At 51.2% G+C, this 15596-nt stretch overlaps 1 protein-coding gene across 1 annotated transcript in view; it reads left to right on the top strand.

Annotated features, from left to right (window-relative positions):
* Window positions 1-2216: 2216 nt before the first annotated feature.
* JAG1 (jagged canonical Notch ligand 1) overlaps window positions 2217-15596 on the top strand; it is a 36703-nt gene continuing 23323 nt past the window's right edge. Inside the window, exons 1-3 of the mRNA XM_033094962.1 lie at window positions 2217-2773; window positions 3182-3487; window positions 11944-11995. Of these exons, the coding sequence (XP_032950853.1) occupies window positions 2693-2773; window positions 3182-3487; window positions 11944-11995 (439 nt within the window). The 5' untranslated portion in view covers window positions 2217-2692. The remainder of the gene's footprint in view (window positions 2774-3181; window positions 3488-11943; window positions 11996-15596) is intronic.

Raw genomic sequence — 15596 nt, 5'->3', positions numbered from 1 at the left:
ACAGAGGCTGAGAACTGGCTGCTAGGAAGTGAAGGATAAGCTTCCACTTGTGTCGCAATAAATGTGACTGGCTTTTTGGGGGAGTACCAATTAGTTGGAAGAGTCCCAACTGAAAATTTTCAGAGAATCCCATCAAGCCCACAACTGTCTTCTCTAAAAGTGGGTTTCCAAGCTCAGGGAGGGTGAGGGATACTGTGCTATTTGGCATGAGAATTTTGTGTTTGTTAGTGATTTGACACTTGTTAGGCTTGTTAGTTTCGACCCTTGGGAAATCTATGGTCAATTCTTATTAGTCAAGGGGGCTAAACTCACCTGTAGCTTGGAGCCGACCCAGCTTTACGTGCAGCCCAGATGGATAGATACCTGGAGGTACCTGCACTCTCAGGTAGCCCTCTTGGGTTAAGTCAGGTGGCTGGATCTAAACTCCACTAAAGGCCTGACTCCACAGCCTCCTTCCTGAGGGATGTGTGGAGGATAGGCCTGCGGACACAGAATTAAAACAGGTTCAGGCCTGGGGAACTCCAAGGGATTTGCATTTTAAGACCTCACCAGCCTTCATGAATTATGCTTTTATCAGCACCAGCATTTTGCATTTAAACCATTACTTAGCACCCTAATTAGGGGAAATTTGTAGATGGGGGTGAGAAGCGGGCAGAGTGGAGGTAGGGAAGATGGTTAATGGAAACTGGTAAGAAACGGCTATATAGAAATACAGTTGACAACTAGATGCTTTGCATTTAGTTTAATTGGAGAAAGTGAGAACTGGGCACATTAAAACAAAACGCGCAGGTTGCTAGTGCCTATGCCAGCTGCAAACTTGTTCTGCTCTTGGATATGCCCTTTTGAAAATATGGTTTTTTAATTCTCTCACCAATGAGCATTAGATGGGACCCATTACCATTAAGAAGGTACGTTTCTTAGGTACACTTTTTGGACTGTTGAAATTCCAAGATTCCTAAACCATCCTAAATAGTCACGCTTTTCCGTAGTACGTACCCAATACAAGGACCAAGACTGTCCAGCCCACTCTTTAGTGGAAATCAGTCTTTTCCCTAAAGAGGTCCCCTCAAACGCAGCAGCAGGTCCGCTAGGAGAGGGGTTGGGAGAGGATTCGGCCAGCCCACAGGTTTCCTTTGACCTTGGTTATGACCCGGAGTGTCGCTGTTAATTGGGAGGCTCGCCTCAAGGTGGAAAGTAGCATTAGTTTACACTGTCACCCCAGAGAAGCCAAGTTCTGCTGCCGGGCGATGGTGGCGAGATGGTCCCTTTCAGGCTCATCTCTTGCCACCCAGAAAGCTGCTCGGAGGCCGCCTACAGGTGCAATCCCGGCACTGCGCGGCCTGGGCCGCGGAGCTGGGAGGGTGTGAGCCCAAGCCTGCCACTATCTCGGCCTACCCCTCCCAAAGCCCGAGCAGGGCCCCTGCGTGCCTGCCTCCCTCCCCCGGTTTCCCCTCGCCTCTGCTCTTGTGCGGCTTGGAAAGGAAGCCGAGAGCCCTCCAAGGCTCCGCAGCTCGGATTAGGGAGGGGGTTGGGCGCGGCCAAGGCTTCCCCTCGAATCTGCGGCAAGCCTGGCTCCGGGAAAGTTTTTCAAAGTTCCCAGCAGCGCCTGCCCAGGTCGCCTCCGCCGGGCGAGCAGACGGCGGCCAGAGCGCCAGCCTCACCGCCGCCGCCACCTCTGCCGCTGCTCTCGCCAGCAGCGCGCTCTGGGCGGCTAGCTCGCTCGCGGGAAGCGGGCCGGGCTCCCCGCGGGCAGGCCCTCCTGGGGCGAAAGCCGCAGCTGACGCAGGCGGCTCGGAAGGCGGAAGCTGCCCCGGTCCGACCGCTCGGGCAGCGTCGCGGCGCCTACACCTGGGGCCCCGACGGCCGGGCAGAGGCGCCCGGCTGGAGGCGCCCGAGGGGGGAGGTCCGCGCGGGTGGGGCCAGGACGTCCCTGAGCAACAGACAGTTCTAAGTTCTTCGCCGCACCCTCCCCTCCTTCCCGCCTGGCCCCCAGAGCCCGAGGGCGGGGGTCTGCACTGGGCCCCCGGACGTCGAAAAGGTGCTGCGAGTCCCAGAGCCCCCAACCCCTTCCAAGTTCCTCCCAGTACTCCCCCTACCCATCAACCCGGAGGGAAGGGGCGTGTCCCTCCAGGACACGCCCCTCATGAATATTAACAAGCGCGCATGCGCCTGCCGGGCGCGCTGGGTAAAGGTGGCTAGTCCCGGCCTCGGCTCCCAGACGGGCTCTCCGAGTCCCTCTCCGAGAGCCGGGCGGGCACGCGTCATTGTGTTACCTGCGGCCGGCCAGCGAGCTGGGCTAGGGTTTTTTTTTTTTCTCCCCTCCCTCCCTCCTTTCTGTGCAGCTGATCTGAAAGGGAATAAAAGGCTGCGCATAATCATAATAATAAAAGAAGGGGAACGCGAGAGAAGGAAAGAAAGCCGGGAGGTGGAAGAGGAGGGGGAGCGCCTCAAAGAAGCGATCAGAATAATAAAAGGAGGCCGGGCTCTTTGCCTTCTGGAACGGGCCGCTCGTGAAAAGGCTTTTGAAAAGTGGTGTTGTTTTCCAGTCGTGCATGCTCCAATCGGCGGAGTATATTAGAGCCGGGACGCGGCGGCCGCAGGGGCAGCGGCGACGGCAGCACCGGCGGGAACACCAGCGCGAACAGCAGCGGCGGCAGCGGCGTCCCGAGAGCCCGCGGCGCGCAGAGCAGCGATGCGGTCCCCACGGACGCGCGGCCGGCCCGGGCGCCCCCTGAGCCTCCTGCTCGCTCTGCTCTGTGCCCTGCGAGCTAAGGTAGGAGCCCGTTGGGCCTCCCTCCCGGCCCGCCCTCTCTTTTCCTTAGCGGCGCCCTGGACGCCTGCGGTTGAGCGCCGCGAGCGGGGTCAGGAGCCCTCGGTCGCCTGGCTCCCCGACCGTGCTCCTGCTCCCGCGAGGCTGCACCTGAGCTGGGGGAGCCCCCGGCCTCCTAAATGTATCGTCCAGCCCGGGCACGGGGCGCGTTCTCTCCGCTCTTAGTCCTCCGGGGCAGTCGTCGGATTTTTCTTGTACTCGTGCGTTCTCTGCTTGGGAATCGCGTTGAGTCCTGCTCCCAGTTTTGCAAAATTATTTTCACTTGGTACCGAGGGCTTGTCGGGGCGGGCGGGGAGGGGGTCTCCTCGAAGGAAGCTTTCCCCCGTGCTGACCTCCCTCCCTTGCCGGCAGGTATGCGGAGCCTCCGGCCAGTTCGAGTTAGAGATCCTGTCCATGCAGAATGTGAATGGGGAGCTGCAGAACGGGAACTGCTGCGGTGGCGCCCGAAATCCGGGGGACCGCAAGTGCGCCCGCGACGAGTGTGACACATACTTCAAAGTGTGCCTCAAGGAGTACCAGTCCCGCGTCACGGCCGGGGGGCCGTGCAGCTTCGGCTCCGGGTCCACTCCTGTCATCGGGGGCAACACCTTCAATCTCAAGGCCAGTCGCGGCAATGAACGCAACCGTATCGTTCTGCCTTTCAGTTTCGCCTGGCCGGTGAGTGACGGACGCTGGGTGGGAGGCCGGAGCAAGGTTCGCACCCGCGCCTGCGGAGCGCTGCTTTCTGTTGGGAGAGGGATATAAGGGCCTTGGCTTGAAACGCGGCGCTAACTCGGGAAGATTTTTAAGGTGGGGAGTTACGCAGCAACATTCGGCAGGCCCCATCCCCGCCGCTTTTTGCGAAGCGCACAAAAGTGGGGACTCCAGAGATTGTGGGGCAAAGCTCCACGGAAAGCAGTTTCAACTTGCAACTTGGAGGCCCCAGAATAACGCTCCCCCCACACGAGCCAGGAGTCATTATAGATGATCTTTGCTTAATCGATTAAACCTGATGCGCCGTTGAAGGCGACTTGGCTCAATTCTGGCCTTCGAACGCGGTCCAAATTGGCACCCTCCCCTTTCCCGTGAACGGCCCGGAGGGCGGGTGTGTCCTTCCTGGAGGGTGTGGAGGGAACCCGTTTCCCGCTGCTCCCCAGGAGATTTTGGTGCGTGCGGGGGCGCGCTTCGGGCTAGGCGCAAGGGCGCGGGGGCGGCCCCCGGAGGTGGGGGTGGTTCTTCGGGCCTTCTCCGAGCTGCTGCCCGGGGAGCCTCCGCCCCCTGCCGGCCCCTTCCTGCCCTCGCCCCCGCGCGGTGTATCCTTGTGGCCTTATTTCCAGCGGTTCCCGGGCTCTGGAACAGCTGTGTTTGCAAACTTCCCGGGGAAGGGCGGGGGTGCGCCCTAGTCCGGCGGGCGCGCGGCCCCCTCAAGCTTTCGGGGGCGTGCCAGGGCCTGGAAGGGGCGGCCCGCTGGAGGCAGTCCCTGCGGGTGCCAGTACGTGGACCCGCGCCGGATTGCTGCTCAAGGCCCGGGCCCGCACTGGCTGAACGTGCAGCAAGGCCCTTGCGACATCCCGAAATGGTTGGAAGGAAGATGGGGCGCGATTGCAGAAGGGGAGGAAAGGGAAAAATGTTGGTGCCCTCTGCCCTGCTCCTCCTGTCCAGGAGGCGTGACTCATTGATAGGATTGGGGCTGGGCTCAGCCTGTGCTGAGAGGGTGGGTGGTGAGGGGAGGGGGAGCTCAGTGCCGCGGGGAATACTCTCTGCCACGTGCTCTGATGGGGTGCACTAGGCTGCCTCCTATCCGCAGCCTGGGGCTGTGATTCCCAACTCTGAGAACAGGGGAGAGTGTCTGTCTTGTGTGTGAAGCTTGGGGTGGCCCTCAAGGCCCACGTTTACAGAAACTAGCGTTGTAAAGTGCTCTCTGCTGTGGAGGAGATAAGACAGTTATCAGAAACATGCCATTAAAAGGGGCTTATAAAAACTTGTGGTATGGGGAGTTCTCTGACAATAGGGGCTGCTGCTTCTGTTGTGGGATTTCATTTTTACAGAGCGTGTTTATCTTGTCTGTTAATCCCCTATTAGGGAAAACTTGAAGCTAAAGAGGTGCGCCACATTTTTAATCTGACTGTGAATACTGTTTGCCCTTGAATGTAACCTGTTTGGAGTTCAGGGGGAAGGGTTCTGCACGTGGTTCCACCCGCTGAAGGATCAGTCTGAGCCCCCTCACTTTCCTCAAGACCATAAAAGGAGTCCTAGTAGTGATATGGAAAAGCTGCAGGCCTGGCTGAGGTTCATTTTGGAGAAGAGGGTCAGAGGGAGGCATGGATGAAAACAGAGTCTTGCTCGCTCCCCAGGCTGGCTGGGGAAAGTGACCTAGAAGGTGTGTCTTTCCCCTTTTGACACTTGGCAGAGAGGCCTGGATGGGGAAGGAGTGGAGTGGAAGCAGCGTGTGAGGGCAGAGAGATGATTGATTTCCTGATGCTGGTCTGTGGTTTCAGGCCCACGGGTCACCAACCATGAAATAGACTTTCTAGAATGGGGGAGACTGCTGGGGCTACACTGAGAGTGTGGTTCTTTTGAAGCTGGGCCAAATGCATGTATCACTCATAAACAAGTCTCCACCCTGCTACACCAAAAAGGCCTGCTGTGAAATACAAGCTTTACTTCCAAAGAGAAACCGGAGTTTAGGTGTATTGTTTTAGTTTATTTTCCTGAGTGCGGTTGGAGAAACACCAGTCTGTACCTTTTCAAGAATGATTCCAGGGTGAGTGTTAACTGACGTGAAAGCACTCAGGTAGACAAATAAGTATGGAAGTAAATAAGCACAGCTTCACTCAGTTTGGCAACTAAATATTAATAAGCGTGTCTATTTAAAACTGATTTCCTTGAGTAGTTAATAACTGAACTTGGTACAGAATTCAAGATTCACAGGATATATGGTTTAGGCAGCCACAATTTCTGTCAGCAGGGTCCTCCCAAATTTGCTGTGGTTCAGAGAGCATGGTAGAAGTTCAGTTGAGAAAGTTGTATAATTCATGTCTTGTTTGGAATTACAACCCCAGTCAAACAACTAACTGTTCATGTTCTGGAGAGGAAGAGGAGGAAATGATTTGGTTAGACATGAAATATAATCCCCCACCCAGTGTCCATGTGGGCAGCTCTGTAGAGGTGGGGCTGCCCACTGGATAGTACCAGATTATGTCCCACTTGGTGTCCACTGCCCCAGCTCCAGTCCTGGGGTAGTTTCCATTGGTGGCTCCTAATCACCATACCAGTGCTGCTCCCAAGGGGCTTGACTTGAAGCAGCTAGCCTGATTTATGATCCTCCAATCTGGGGACTCAGTGATAAGAACATACGTGGTGAGAGGGTAATTGGGCTGAATGGGAACTAATTTGGGAATAACCATTTATAAATCACTGAAATGGTTATGTGTCCCCTCCCAAACTTAGTGCTAAATCCCAGTAGTGCCTGTTTATTAAAAATACCTTAGTGTAATTACCACGGCCCGTTCCCAAAAGCTTTTCAGGAACTCAGAACCCTGGTTAGCTATAGTGATGCATTGCTGGCCCTAGGGTGAAAAGAATCTAGAAGAACTTTGGGGGAAGCAATTGAGGTATCTAGTCTCACGGCCTCCTATTTAAATGCCATTGGCACTGATAAACGGCTTGCTGAGATCAACTTAATTTTTTTAGGAAAAGCCAATGAAGTGTGATTGCTGCATACCAGAGGGATGTCAGCTTTGGCCTTCTTCACACTTCTAAGGCCAGAATGAGCAACTGCCAGGGGATTGGGTGAAGCGGATGCCGCAAGGTTAATCACAGTATAATTGACAAGTCCTTGCCGTTGTGCCTTCGTGTTCCCCAGTCCCTAAGCCTTCACAGATGTGGTATGGACACGCGGAGGGCAGAGGGATGGGCTCCTCATTTGAGACAGCTCATTTCTGCAGCCAGTATGTGCAACCCATGTGGTCAGCATGCATGCAGGCCAATACCACACGTGTGTTTACGTGCTCAGAGCAATTGACTTAACGCACGTGGAGAAACCACTTGAAAACACCCTTTGCACTAAGACATCTCCCTCAGAGGAAAACAATGCAATGACATGTCTGCATTGCATAGGCAGCCAGGCTTGGGGGAAAGGTCGAGCTGTGCTCACTTTGTACCAAGTGTCTCTGCAGCATGGCTGTTTCCCAAATGGAATCCTTATTCAAGGTACTTGGCTTTTAATAGTTTTTTCCTCTTCCAGGTGTAATGTCCTTGTTGTTTTGTTTCTTAGCAACTTATTCAAACTTCCAGTTACTTACACGAGTTTGGAACCCACCAACTCCCCACCCATAATTCTACAGAGACTGCAAACATTTTTAGAGAATGGTGTGAAGGAAGCTTTTGGCATCAAGACTGTTGGGAAAGTTGGATAGGTAAGGAGAGGAGGCAGCAACCACTTAGAGGTGTTTAGCCTCCTAGAAAACCAGGGACCTGAATACTGCCTAAAATCTCTACCTCCAAGAATGATAAGGGTCCCTTTGGATAGAAGACAAGTGGAAGGTATGGCATGGAGGAAAAACGTTATGCGTGAAAAAGCAAAGCCAAGGCAACAAGGAGTCTTCAGGGTCCTGTTCTGAAAACAGGAATGCAAACAGGCCTTGGCTGGATGCGTAGCAGCCACTGGCCCATTGTAGAGCTAGAACTCGGTTCCAATGTCAGCTTTTCAGGATTAGTTCCAATGCAAGAGTGCATAATCTCTGGATGTGCATACAGTTAGCATCGTAATCCATAAAGGCAAATGTTTTTGAGAATTCCGCCTTAGTGAACTTCCAGAGACATGTTCGTACCCCCAGCAACAACCCATAGGTTAGGTTCTGAGCTGCTGAGAAAAGTGACACTTGGCTCCAGCTTTTACATACATTTAATAAAATAGAACGAAACTTAAACTGTTTTTTGAACTTTAGGAAGATGTATTAGGATGCATGGGAAGTCATGATTCTTGCGTTTTCTAGAATGGTAGCAGAAGAGGGGTAGGATTCTGGGTTCAGAAATGTCCTGTCTTTATCTTGACTTTGGGGGCCAGGTGTCCCTATTGTGACTCCCTTGCTGGTTTCTGAACACTATGTGGCCCTTATTTTTATGGTGCTAGTGACACTTGTCACTGGTGCTGTGCATGTGCAGGGAAGCAATTCCACAACATGGCTCCCAATGGTTAAAAGTGGTACGTAAATAGTGAAACATTCAGAGCCCTCTACCAGCTCAGCCCAGTTTTTGTGCACTTTTGGTAAATAAGTAGAAAGGCTTCTTGTTCAGGCTTGCTCGGTGTGAACCAACGGTTGTGCTTGGCTGGCTTCTCGGTATTCTATCTATTAACCTCGCCACCCTTTTGTAACTGGTGCATTTAATTATCAGTGGGATGCTTTTCAAACAGGTAAGGGTAATGATGGGAAAGGGGGTGGGGGCATCTCATTGAGTCTCAAATCTGGATATGAGCTCTGGGGCCCACTTGGTGGGTCTTTGAGGTGAGCTTTCATGAGAAAATCACCCTTTGTAACCAGATCGGACTCTATTGAAATGTCAAGCCCTGTAGACTAAATGGGTTTCTGCGACTAAAGTCTTCTTAGTTTGGATGCTGTGGGTTAGTTGTCCATGGCTCACCTGGCCAAAACCCCGTGATACGGGAATTGTTTGTGCCAGTATGCGTGTGCCCATGCATGGAATCTTGGACACTTTTATTTAATGTCTGTGACCTGAATATTTTATACTCTGGCCGCCCAGACGCAGGCAGGACAATACTGTGGCTAAACTGACTGAAATGAGGATTACAGAGAATAATGTGGTCTCTCCAAAAATAATGCTAATACAGGGCCAGCAACAGGAAGTGACAGTTGAGTCAGCAGAGTACAGGGCCCCAGACAAACCCGGGACTGAGTGCCTCTGTACAATGGCCCCGTGGGCACATGGGGTATTCCCAGGGTGTGAGTTCTTCGGGCCTGCCTGTCATAGCAGCCTGAGGTTTTGGACACTGCACGCGTGCCGTTTGGATGGCGGTTTGTTTGTGTCCGTCAGCTTGGCAGGAGTGGAGGCAGCCGCTTCTCAGGGCTTGGTTTGGCTGCCACTGTTGCCAGGAAAAGGAAGCTCCCAGCTGCCAACACAATTACCTTTGTTTCTTACATCCCCCTTCTTAATGTGGCAATTAAGTGCTTACCACTCTGCCTGGTGCCAAGGTAACCACCATGGCTGGGATGGAGCACAGCACATAGCCCTCCCACAGCCCCAGTGCTAAGGCGGGAAGGAGGTGCTTAGGGGACCCGGTGGCCCTGGGATTCCTTGGGGCTTAGATGCCAGGACCCTTTCTAAGTAAAATTCCATGGAAGTCCTCCCCAAAGGTCATTCTGAAAGCTTACCATTCGTCCTTCCTGCTGCGTGAGAATGAGAACCTGCCGCTATGTTGCCATATTTCCTTGAGCCTGGAGCTGGGAAGGTGCAGAAATGATTCACTCTGCAAACCCAGACTGAAGGTCTGTTAGTACCCATCCCTCCTGCTTTGCCCTCAGGCCATTTTTCTGGGCAAATTTAAGGGGGGGATGAAAGCTGGGTGATGCATTATAAGAGTTTTATTTTTATAGTTGGAAACCAAAAAAAAAAAATTCAGGTATTTGCCGTTTTGTATGTGGGTTTTTTGGTATGAACTCGTTAAGTTTGAACACTCAGCCGTCTTCTGGCCTGGCACTCCTTTCCAAGCCCGTGGGAGGGCCTGTGGAACTCTGCTGGGGGTCAGATTTGCAATGGCGAAGTGATGTGATCATTGTGGATTGCTGATTTGGGCCTGGTGCCTTGCTTTGATGGCATGAGGTGTGAGTGGTTTGGATCTTGGAGTCTGGATGTATATTCTGGGATGTACAGAGGTCAGGTGTGGGCCTGGGAAAAATTAAAGTTCCCTAGCAACTAATAATCATTGTTAAAGTATCTTGATTGTCCATCTGTAGTGTGGGGATGGAGTGGGCAGTAAGAGTGCCTCCTGACAGGGTCTGTGAAGGGAACCCTTTTTTCTGAAGGCTGGGCAGGAGGAATCCTTCTGGCCCAGGAGGTGAGTCCTAGAACCCTCCTCTGAAACAAGGGAAGAGAAGGTTCAGGGCTCTTTATGTTTTTGGCAAGGCTTTGTTGTCAACCGTGCAGTCCCCAGCCCTCACCTCGTATCTACCTCTGAGAGGGCAGTTCATGGAAAATCCTGAAACAGCATCTAGAGCTCTGGGCCACTCTGTTCCCTCCTGGTGGGACAGGGTTGATGAGCAGCTTCTGAGGTCTTTCCAGTTCTGGTGAGGATGAGCCTGGTAAACAGCTTGGTCTCCCAAGTCCTTGTGCAAGACCAAGGATGCCTTCTTCCTTGAGCAGGAAGCAGAGTTAATAGTGTCACACCAGCTCAGTCCCGGGACGCCTTCCCGTTCCGTGGTGTTTGCGGGTATTATGTGTTTAGTGCTTGGGCAAGTCTGTCGAAACTGGGTATCAATGTATCTAATCAGAAGATTAATTACAACAATGTGTGGAAGTGAAGAACGTTGGTCTCATGATCAGCAAATGAAGGGATTAATTATACAAAATCAGCCCCACATCTGGCCTCATTTTGACTTGGCTCACGTCAGATCAGTAGAGAAATATAATTTCTTTCTACTCTCAGGGAAGAGTCTTGTAATTTGTAGGAAGTCCTAGAAAACTTAGAGGCTGTAGATAAGGTGTAACCCTCACTAATAAAATATTAACGATGACAACAATGAGTTTGGACCGATGGCCATTGACAGGAGAGGGCTGGATATGTGCCCCAGCTTGCCCGGTTTTGCTTGCTTTTCTGAGCATTTTCCCACAGTTATCAGTGAACGAAATGGAATCCTACTCTGCTTTGAGTATGAAACATATTTCGGCTGTGTTCCAAGGCAGGGTCTATCACAAGATATTTTTATATTCAGAGACGGCCTGCTGTATCGCTGTGTGAGCAGTAAGCTTGCCTTGAGTTATGAATGAAGCTCCTTTTCTCGTCCTCTCCGTTTTTGCCTTCACTTTGTAGGTGCCTTTCCTTGGTGAGTGTGTTTCTGTTGGCATGGCATTGTTTGATCAATACATGCCACAGTTTCCGACGCATTGGTGTCTGACAGTGAATGACAGCAACGGGGTACATAAAAGACTTCACGCGCCTTTCTCCCCACCCCCTGTGATATATTTCTCCAGCACCAAGATAGCAGAAAGTTTATTTAAACCCTGGTGTTTTGTGAGACTGACCTCATTCTAAATTACAAATGAAGATTTGAGTAAAAGTGGGAATTTGCTAATGGCTTGGATTTTGGGGGGAGGTGGAATTCTGCGATAAGCCTGGAAGATAAAAGGTGCCTTCAGTATAATAGCTGGCACCCCGCCAGTGTCCAGGGAATTCGTTTAGTTTCGTGAACTCTGATTATTCTTGGAATGTTAGATCTTATTGACAGATAAGTTCATCAATAAATATAACTAACCCTCGGACGTGTGGTTATTTCTCCCTTTTGTGCTTTCCTCCCCAGAGTCTGCCCCCGATGCACCCCAATTTAGGTTGCTGCCTTTGTCTTGGGAGTCTCTTTGCACCTACCAGCCCCCCCTCCCCCCCCTGCTTCCTAGAGCCACCTGATACTTGTGGGAGCCTAGATGGTCTCACACAGGGCTTTCAAAGGGGTTCTGAAAAGGAAAAGGGGGCCTCCCTGGGGACCGCCCCACCAGGCCCAAAGTGTAACCTTAGCAATACCCAGTCCTCCTCTGGATGGGTCCCCCTCCCCTGGTACAAATACCTGGTTAGGTTAGCTTAGAATAAATTCTTTGTGTGTTTTTCTCATGCACTAGAATTAGGATCTGGAAAGTTGGAAAACTGTATGCTAAGTGTTCAGCTATAGAGAGATAGCATTTCCTGACGACGACTTTGAGCTGCCTGCAGCATGCCCCGCCACCAGGCAAAAGGAGTCACCTGGGGGTGGCTGCTGGAGTTGGGAGGGGAGTTGGGTGACCTCAGTTCGACAGCAAACAGTTTTCATTTTGGCTTTTATGGTTTTATTTGGCGGGGTGTGTGGGGAGGCCAAGAGAGCTGAGAGCTGACCCCTATTCTGAATACTGTGTTGTTTATCTGTTTGCAGAGGTCCTACACTTTACTTGTGGAGGCATGGGATTCCAGTAACGACACTGTCCGTAAGTATCACAGCGAAGGACTTGTCTCTAAGCGTGCGTTTCTGGAATTGCAGTGCTTGGCATATACTAGTTGTCAGAGCTGGATCGGTCTCCTGGGTGCTTCAGGGAACTTCTCCTACCCCTGCCACCTGTCCTCTGCCCCCTAGGGCGAAACTCTCAGTGGAGTCTTCCATAACTTCCCCTAGCCTTTTTGCTTAGAATATTAAGTGGCCAGGACAGATTCCCAGTTAATTCAGTCCCTGAATATGGTACTAGATTATCTTTGGGATAGAGATCTTAATGGTTTTACAACTTTAAAACCTTGTAGACTGCTAAAGGATCAAAGTAGTGACTTTTTAAAAGTCCATTTAAACTTTAAGTGAGCGTTTAATCTCTCATCAGAAAGATAAAGCTGGCAAAGGTGGTGCTGGGCTCTAAAGACCGACCTTGAATTTCACTTGGTGGGCAGGTGAGCTTCCAGCCGGTCAGGGTTTCCCACACTGCACACGACAAACCTTTCATTGAAGCGGAATTCCAGAGCCTCCCAGCCATTACACTTGCCTTGTCCCCTTTTGAAAGATGACTGTTTTCAATGCAGGTTGCTTTCCAGAATAGCTATAAAGCTAGGTTTTGGTGGGGAAGCCATAGAGGGTATCTATAGAAATGGCAGCAGTCTGGCTTACAGGGCAGTCTTTGCTCTTTATTGTAACTTAAACGTATGTTTTCCCTCACTTGTCAAAATTGCGAGTTCCCTTTTCGTCTGCAGGATCTGGGTGGTTGTCATTGGAAAACTTGATTCACGCTGAACTTTCAGTCTGCACAGGAGGAAGGCTTAATCAAACTTTTTGAGTGTCTCATCCCTTTTTTCCTCCATCTCACTGACCCTTGCTTTCTGGTTTTGCTGCTAATGACATTTCCCCTGCCCCTTTTTCTCGCCTTGCTTTCTTTTTTTTCTTCCTGCCTCTGAGAATGGTGAATGCCCAGAGCGGGCCCAGTGAGGGCTTGGTATGTGCTAGGTTGGGTCCCTTACGGGCTGTCTGGCTCATTGGATCACTCGGGACCACACCGTCTTGCTGAGCCCTCGTGTGCCAGAGGCTCCAGGTCACTTGGACCACTCCTCTTGCTTTGATACCTGAAGTGCAGATTGGTGGACTTCCTCCCCGAGGGGCACCCCTGTCGCACTGAGGTGTGGTGGGAGGGCATGTGTGACCAGCCTTGGCTGTGGCTGATGCCAGTCAGGGTCATAGACACCTCTTTGTTCTCTCTCTTCCCTCCCTTGCCACAGGGATTGTGTGAGCATTATGTCATTGTGACCTGCTTACAATGGTAACTAAGCATTGGAAAGGTTGGGGAGGGGGAGAAATAGTTTTTTCAGATATTCTGGTGCAGACGTGCTGTTCTCCTCCCCCTCCATTTTAGATGTTAAAACAATGGTGGAGAGAGCTGGGTCAGGACACTTGTTAGGGCATACAAGGGACTTTAGGATCTTCCGCTGTCCCACAGGTCAAGTTAGCTGTGCCCCTGGGAATCCAGTGTCCATAACGAGCTGCCCATGGTTGTCTACATTTTGGGGTAGCCCCATTTCGGAGATCTGGGCATCTCATCCCTTGCTGGGGATATAACCAAATCCTTGGCAGGGCGCAAGGAGGACTTGGGTAGAGATGAAGGGCTTTCTGACCTCCAGTCTTGGAGAGAGGGGTTGCCCCAGTCCTACAGCGCCCCCTTTGTGAACCCTGATGAGGAGGGATAAGGGTATGCGGGGAGTGCCTTAGCCACTTTTTCAGCCTCTCTTTTGATGCTTCCAAGTTACTGAATTTAGCACATTCAAAGCGAAATTTGACATCTTCCCTCTCCACAAGCAGATCCTGCCTAGTTCCACTTATGGATGACTAGCATTAGCATTTGAACACCCAGTACTGCAAGCCAGAAATCTGGACCACAACCCTTTTGTACCTCTCTCTCAGCATCCATATCTAATCCACCTCCAAAATCTTATCTCCGAATCTAATCCACCTCTGACAATCTTATCTCTAACACATTACCAGTGTCCTGCCTCCTCCCGCTGTCTCCCCTGCCATTGCACTGGTCCAAGTCACCATCTGCTCACACCCAAACTCTTAACAATAGCGGCTTAATTAGTCAACCCCTGTCTACTGTGGTCTGCCTACAGTGCTTTCTCCATTCTCCTGCCATTCTGCTCTTTTCAGAGCATAATGTTTAATGGCCACTTTTAGTAAGAGCTTCCTGCTGCTCTTGCAACAAATCTTTGTGTGGCCCTCAAGGCCTTGCACAGCCCAGCTTCGTTTCCCTGCCAGCTCCATCTTATATTTCACATTGTCATCCATCATATTTGTATTCTAGTCATACCCCACCAGTCACCTTTCTGTTCTCAGATGCATCACATTCTCTCCCACCTCTGGGCCTTTGCACATGCTGTTCACTCTGGAGTGTTTTGTTTTTCACTTTCTTCACCCTCTGCCCCTTCCAAGGGACTGGACTCCATGAGGGCAGACACTGAGTATGTGTAGCAACGTAAATGGAGTTGCTCTTTGGGGCCCAAACAAGTTGCAGACATTCTGGCCTCAGATCAGAGGCAGAGACCTGAGTTTTGGAACAGAGAATCTCACATCAGCTGTCCAGTGAACCCTCATGAGTAGTGCCTGGCCCAAGGAAAGCCCAGGTGCAGTGCATGTGTTGGAAAGTATTGTCTAAGGCTGGTCCTCCTGTCATCAGTCCTCCGAGGTCATTTCTATTATACTTTAGGACTGCAGTATATAGGATATAGATTTATCTTTCTGTCCCAGAGAAACGGCTTCAGTTTATTAGGCTTCTCAATAGATATAGGTCAACACAAACAGGCATTCTCAAGACCAGGTTTTCCTCGTAGCTTAGCCTTCTTGGCTAAGGGCCCTGCCTGTTTGTGGGTTGCTGAGGTCCTGGGGTTATGCTCAGACTTGCCTCTCATTACCTTCTCCTTGGCTTGCACGGCTGTTGTGGGCCCTCCGTGCTCCACCTTCATGCCGTGAAGATTGTGGGAAGGCCTGGTAACGTCCTTTATCCAGTCACGAAGCTGACCTACCAAGTGAACTACTCCAGATACACTTGTGATGCCCCAAGCTGATAGGAAGTGTGATTCAGGGGGCAGCAGCGTAGAAACGGGTAGCAAACTTGCTCCCTCTAACCCAGATGCCAGAAGACGTGTCACAGACAGACACACTGGACTCTCTGCCGCTCGCTCGGCTCTTAGGAAAAATCTGTCAGGCAGGTGTGAAGTTAGTGATACATATCTGTTAGCCCCATCGACGAATCCGAAATGATCACTTGGCAGCATTTCTTCCTGGAAATGAGTAGGAAGCATACTAAGCTCTTGAAAATGACAGTGTCGGCCTGTGCGTGTAGGACTGGCCTGGACTCGGGTACGAATTGTTTGTTGTTGATACCTGCTGGAGAGAAGCTAAAAGCCTTTGGGCCATGGCAAGTGTGTTTAAATAATTCCTTTATTAAGATCTCATAGTCACATGGTGATAGCTCAGTATACTTTTTAATTGAACAACCAGAGCAAACACACAGTTAATGGAGGGACATTTTTGTCATTCTTTTGCCTGTGTTTATTTGCAAAACT

This window comes from Rhinolophus ferrumequinum, chromosome 23 (assembly GCF_004115265.2).
Source record: "Rhinolophus ferrumequinum isolate MPI-CBG mRhiFer1 chromosome 23, mRhiFer1_v1.p, whole genome shotgun sequence".
Taxonomy (NCBI): domain Eukaryota; kingdom Metazoa; phylum Chordata; class Mammalia; order Chiroptera; family Rhinolophidae; genus Rhinolophus; species Rhinolophus ferrumequinum.
The sequence above is the reverse complement of the archived record's forward strand: the minus strand, read 5'-3'. Positions and strand labels throughout refer to the sequence as shown.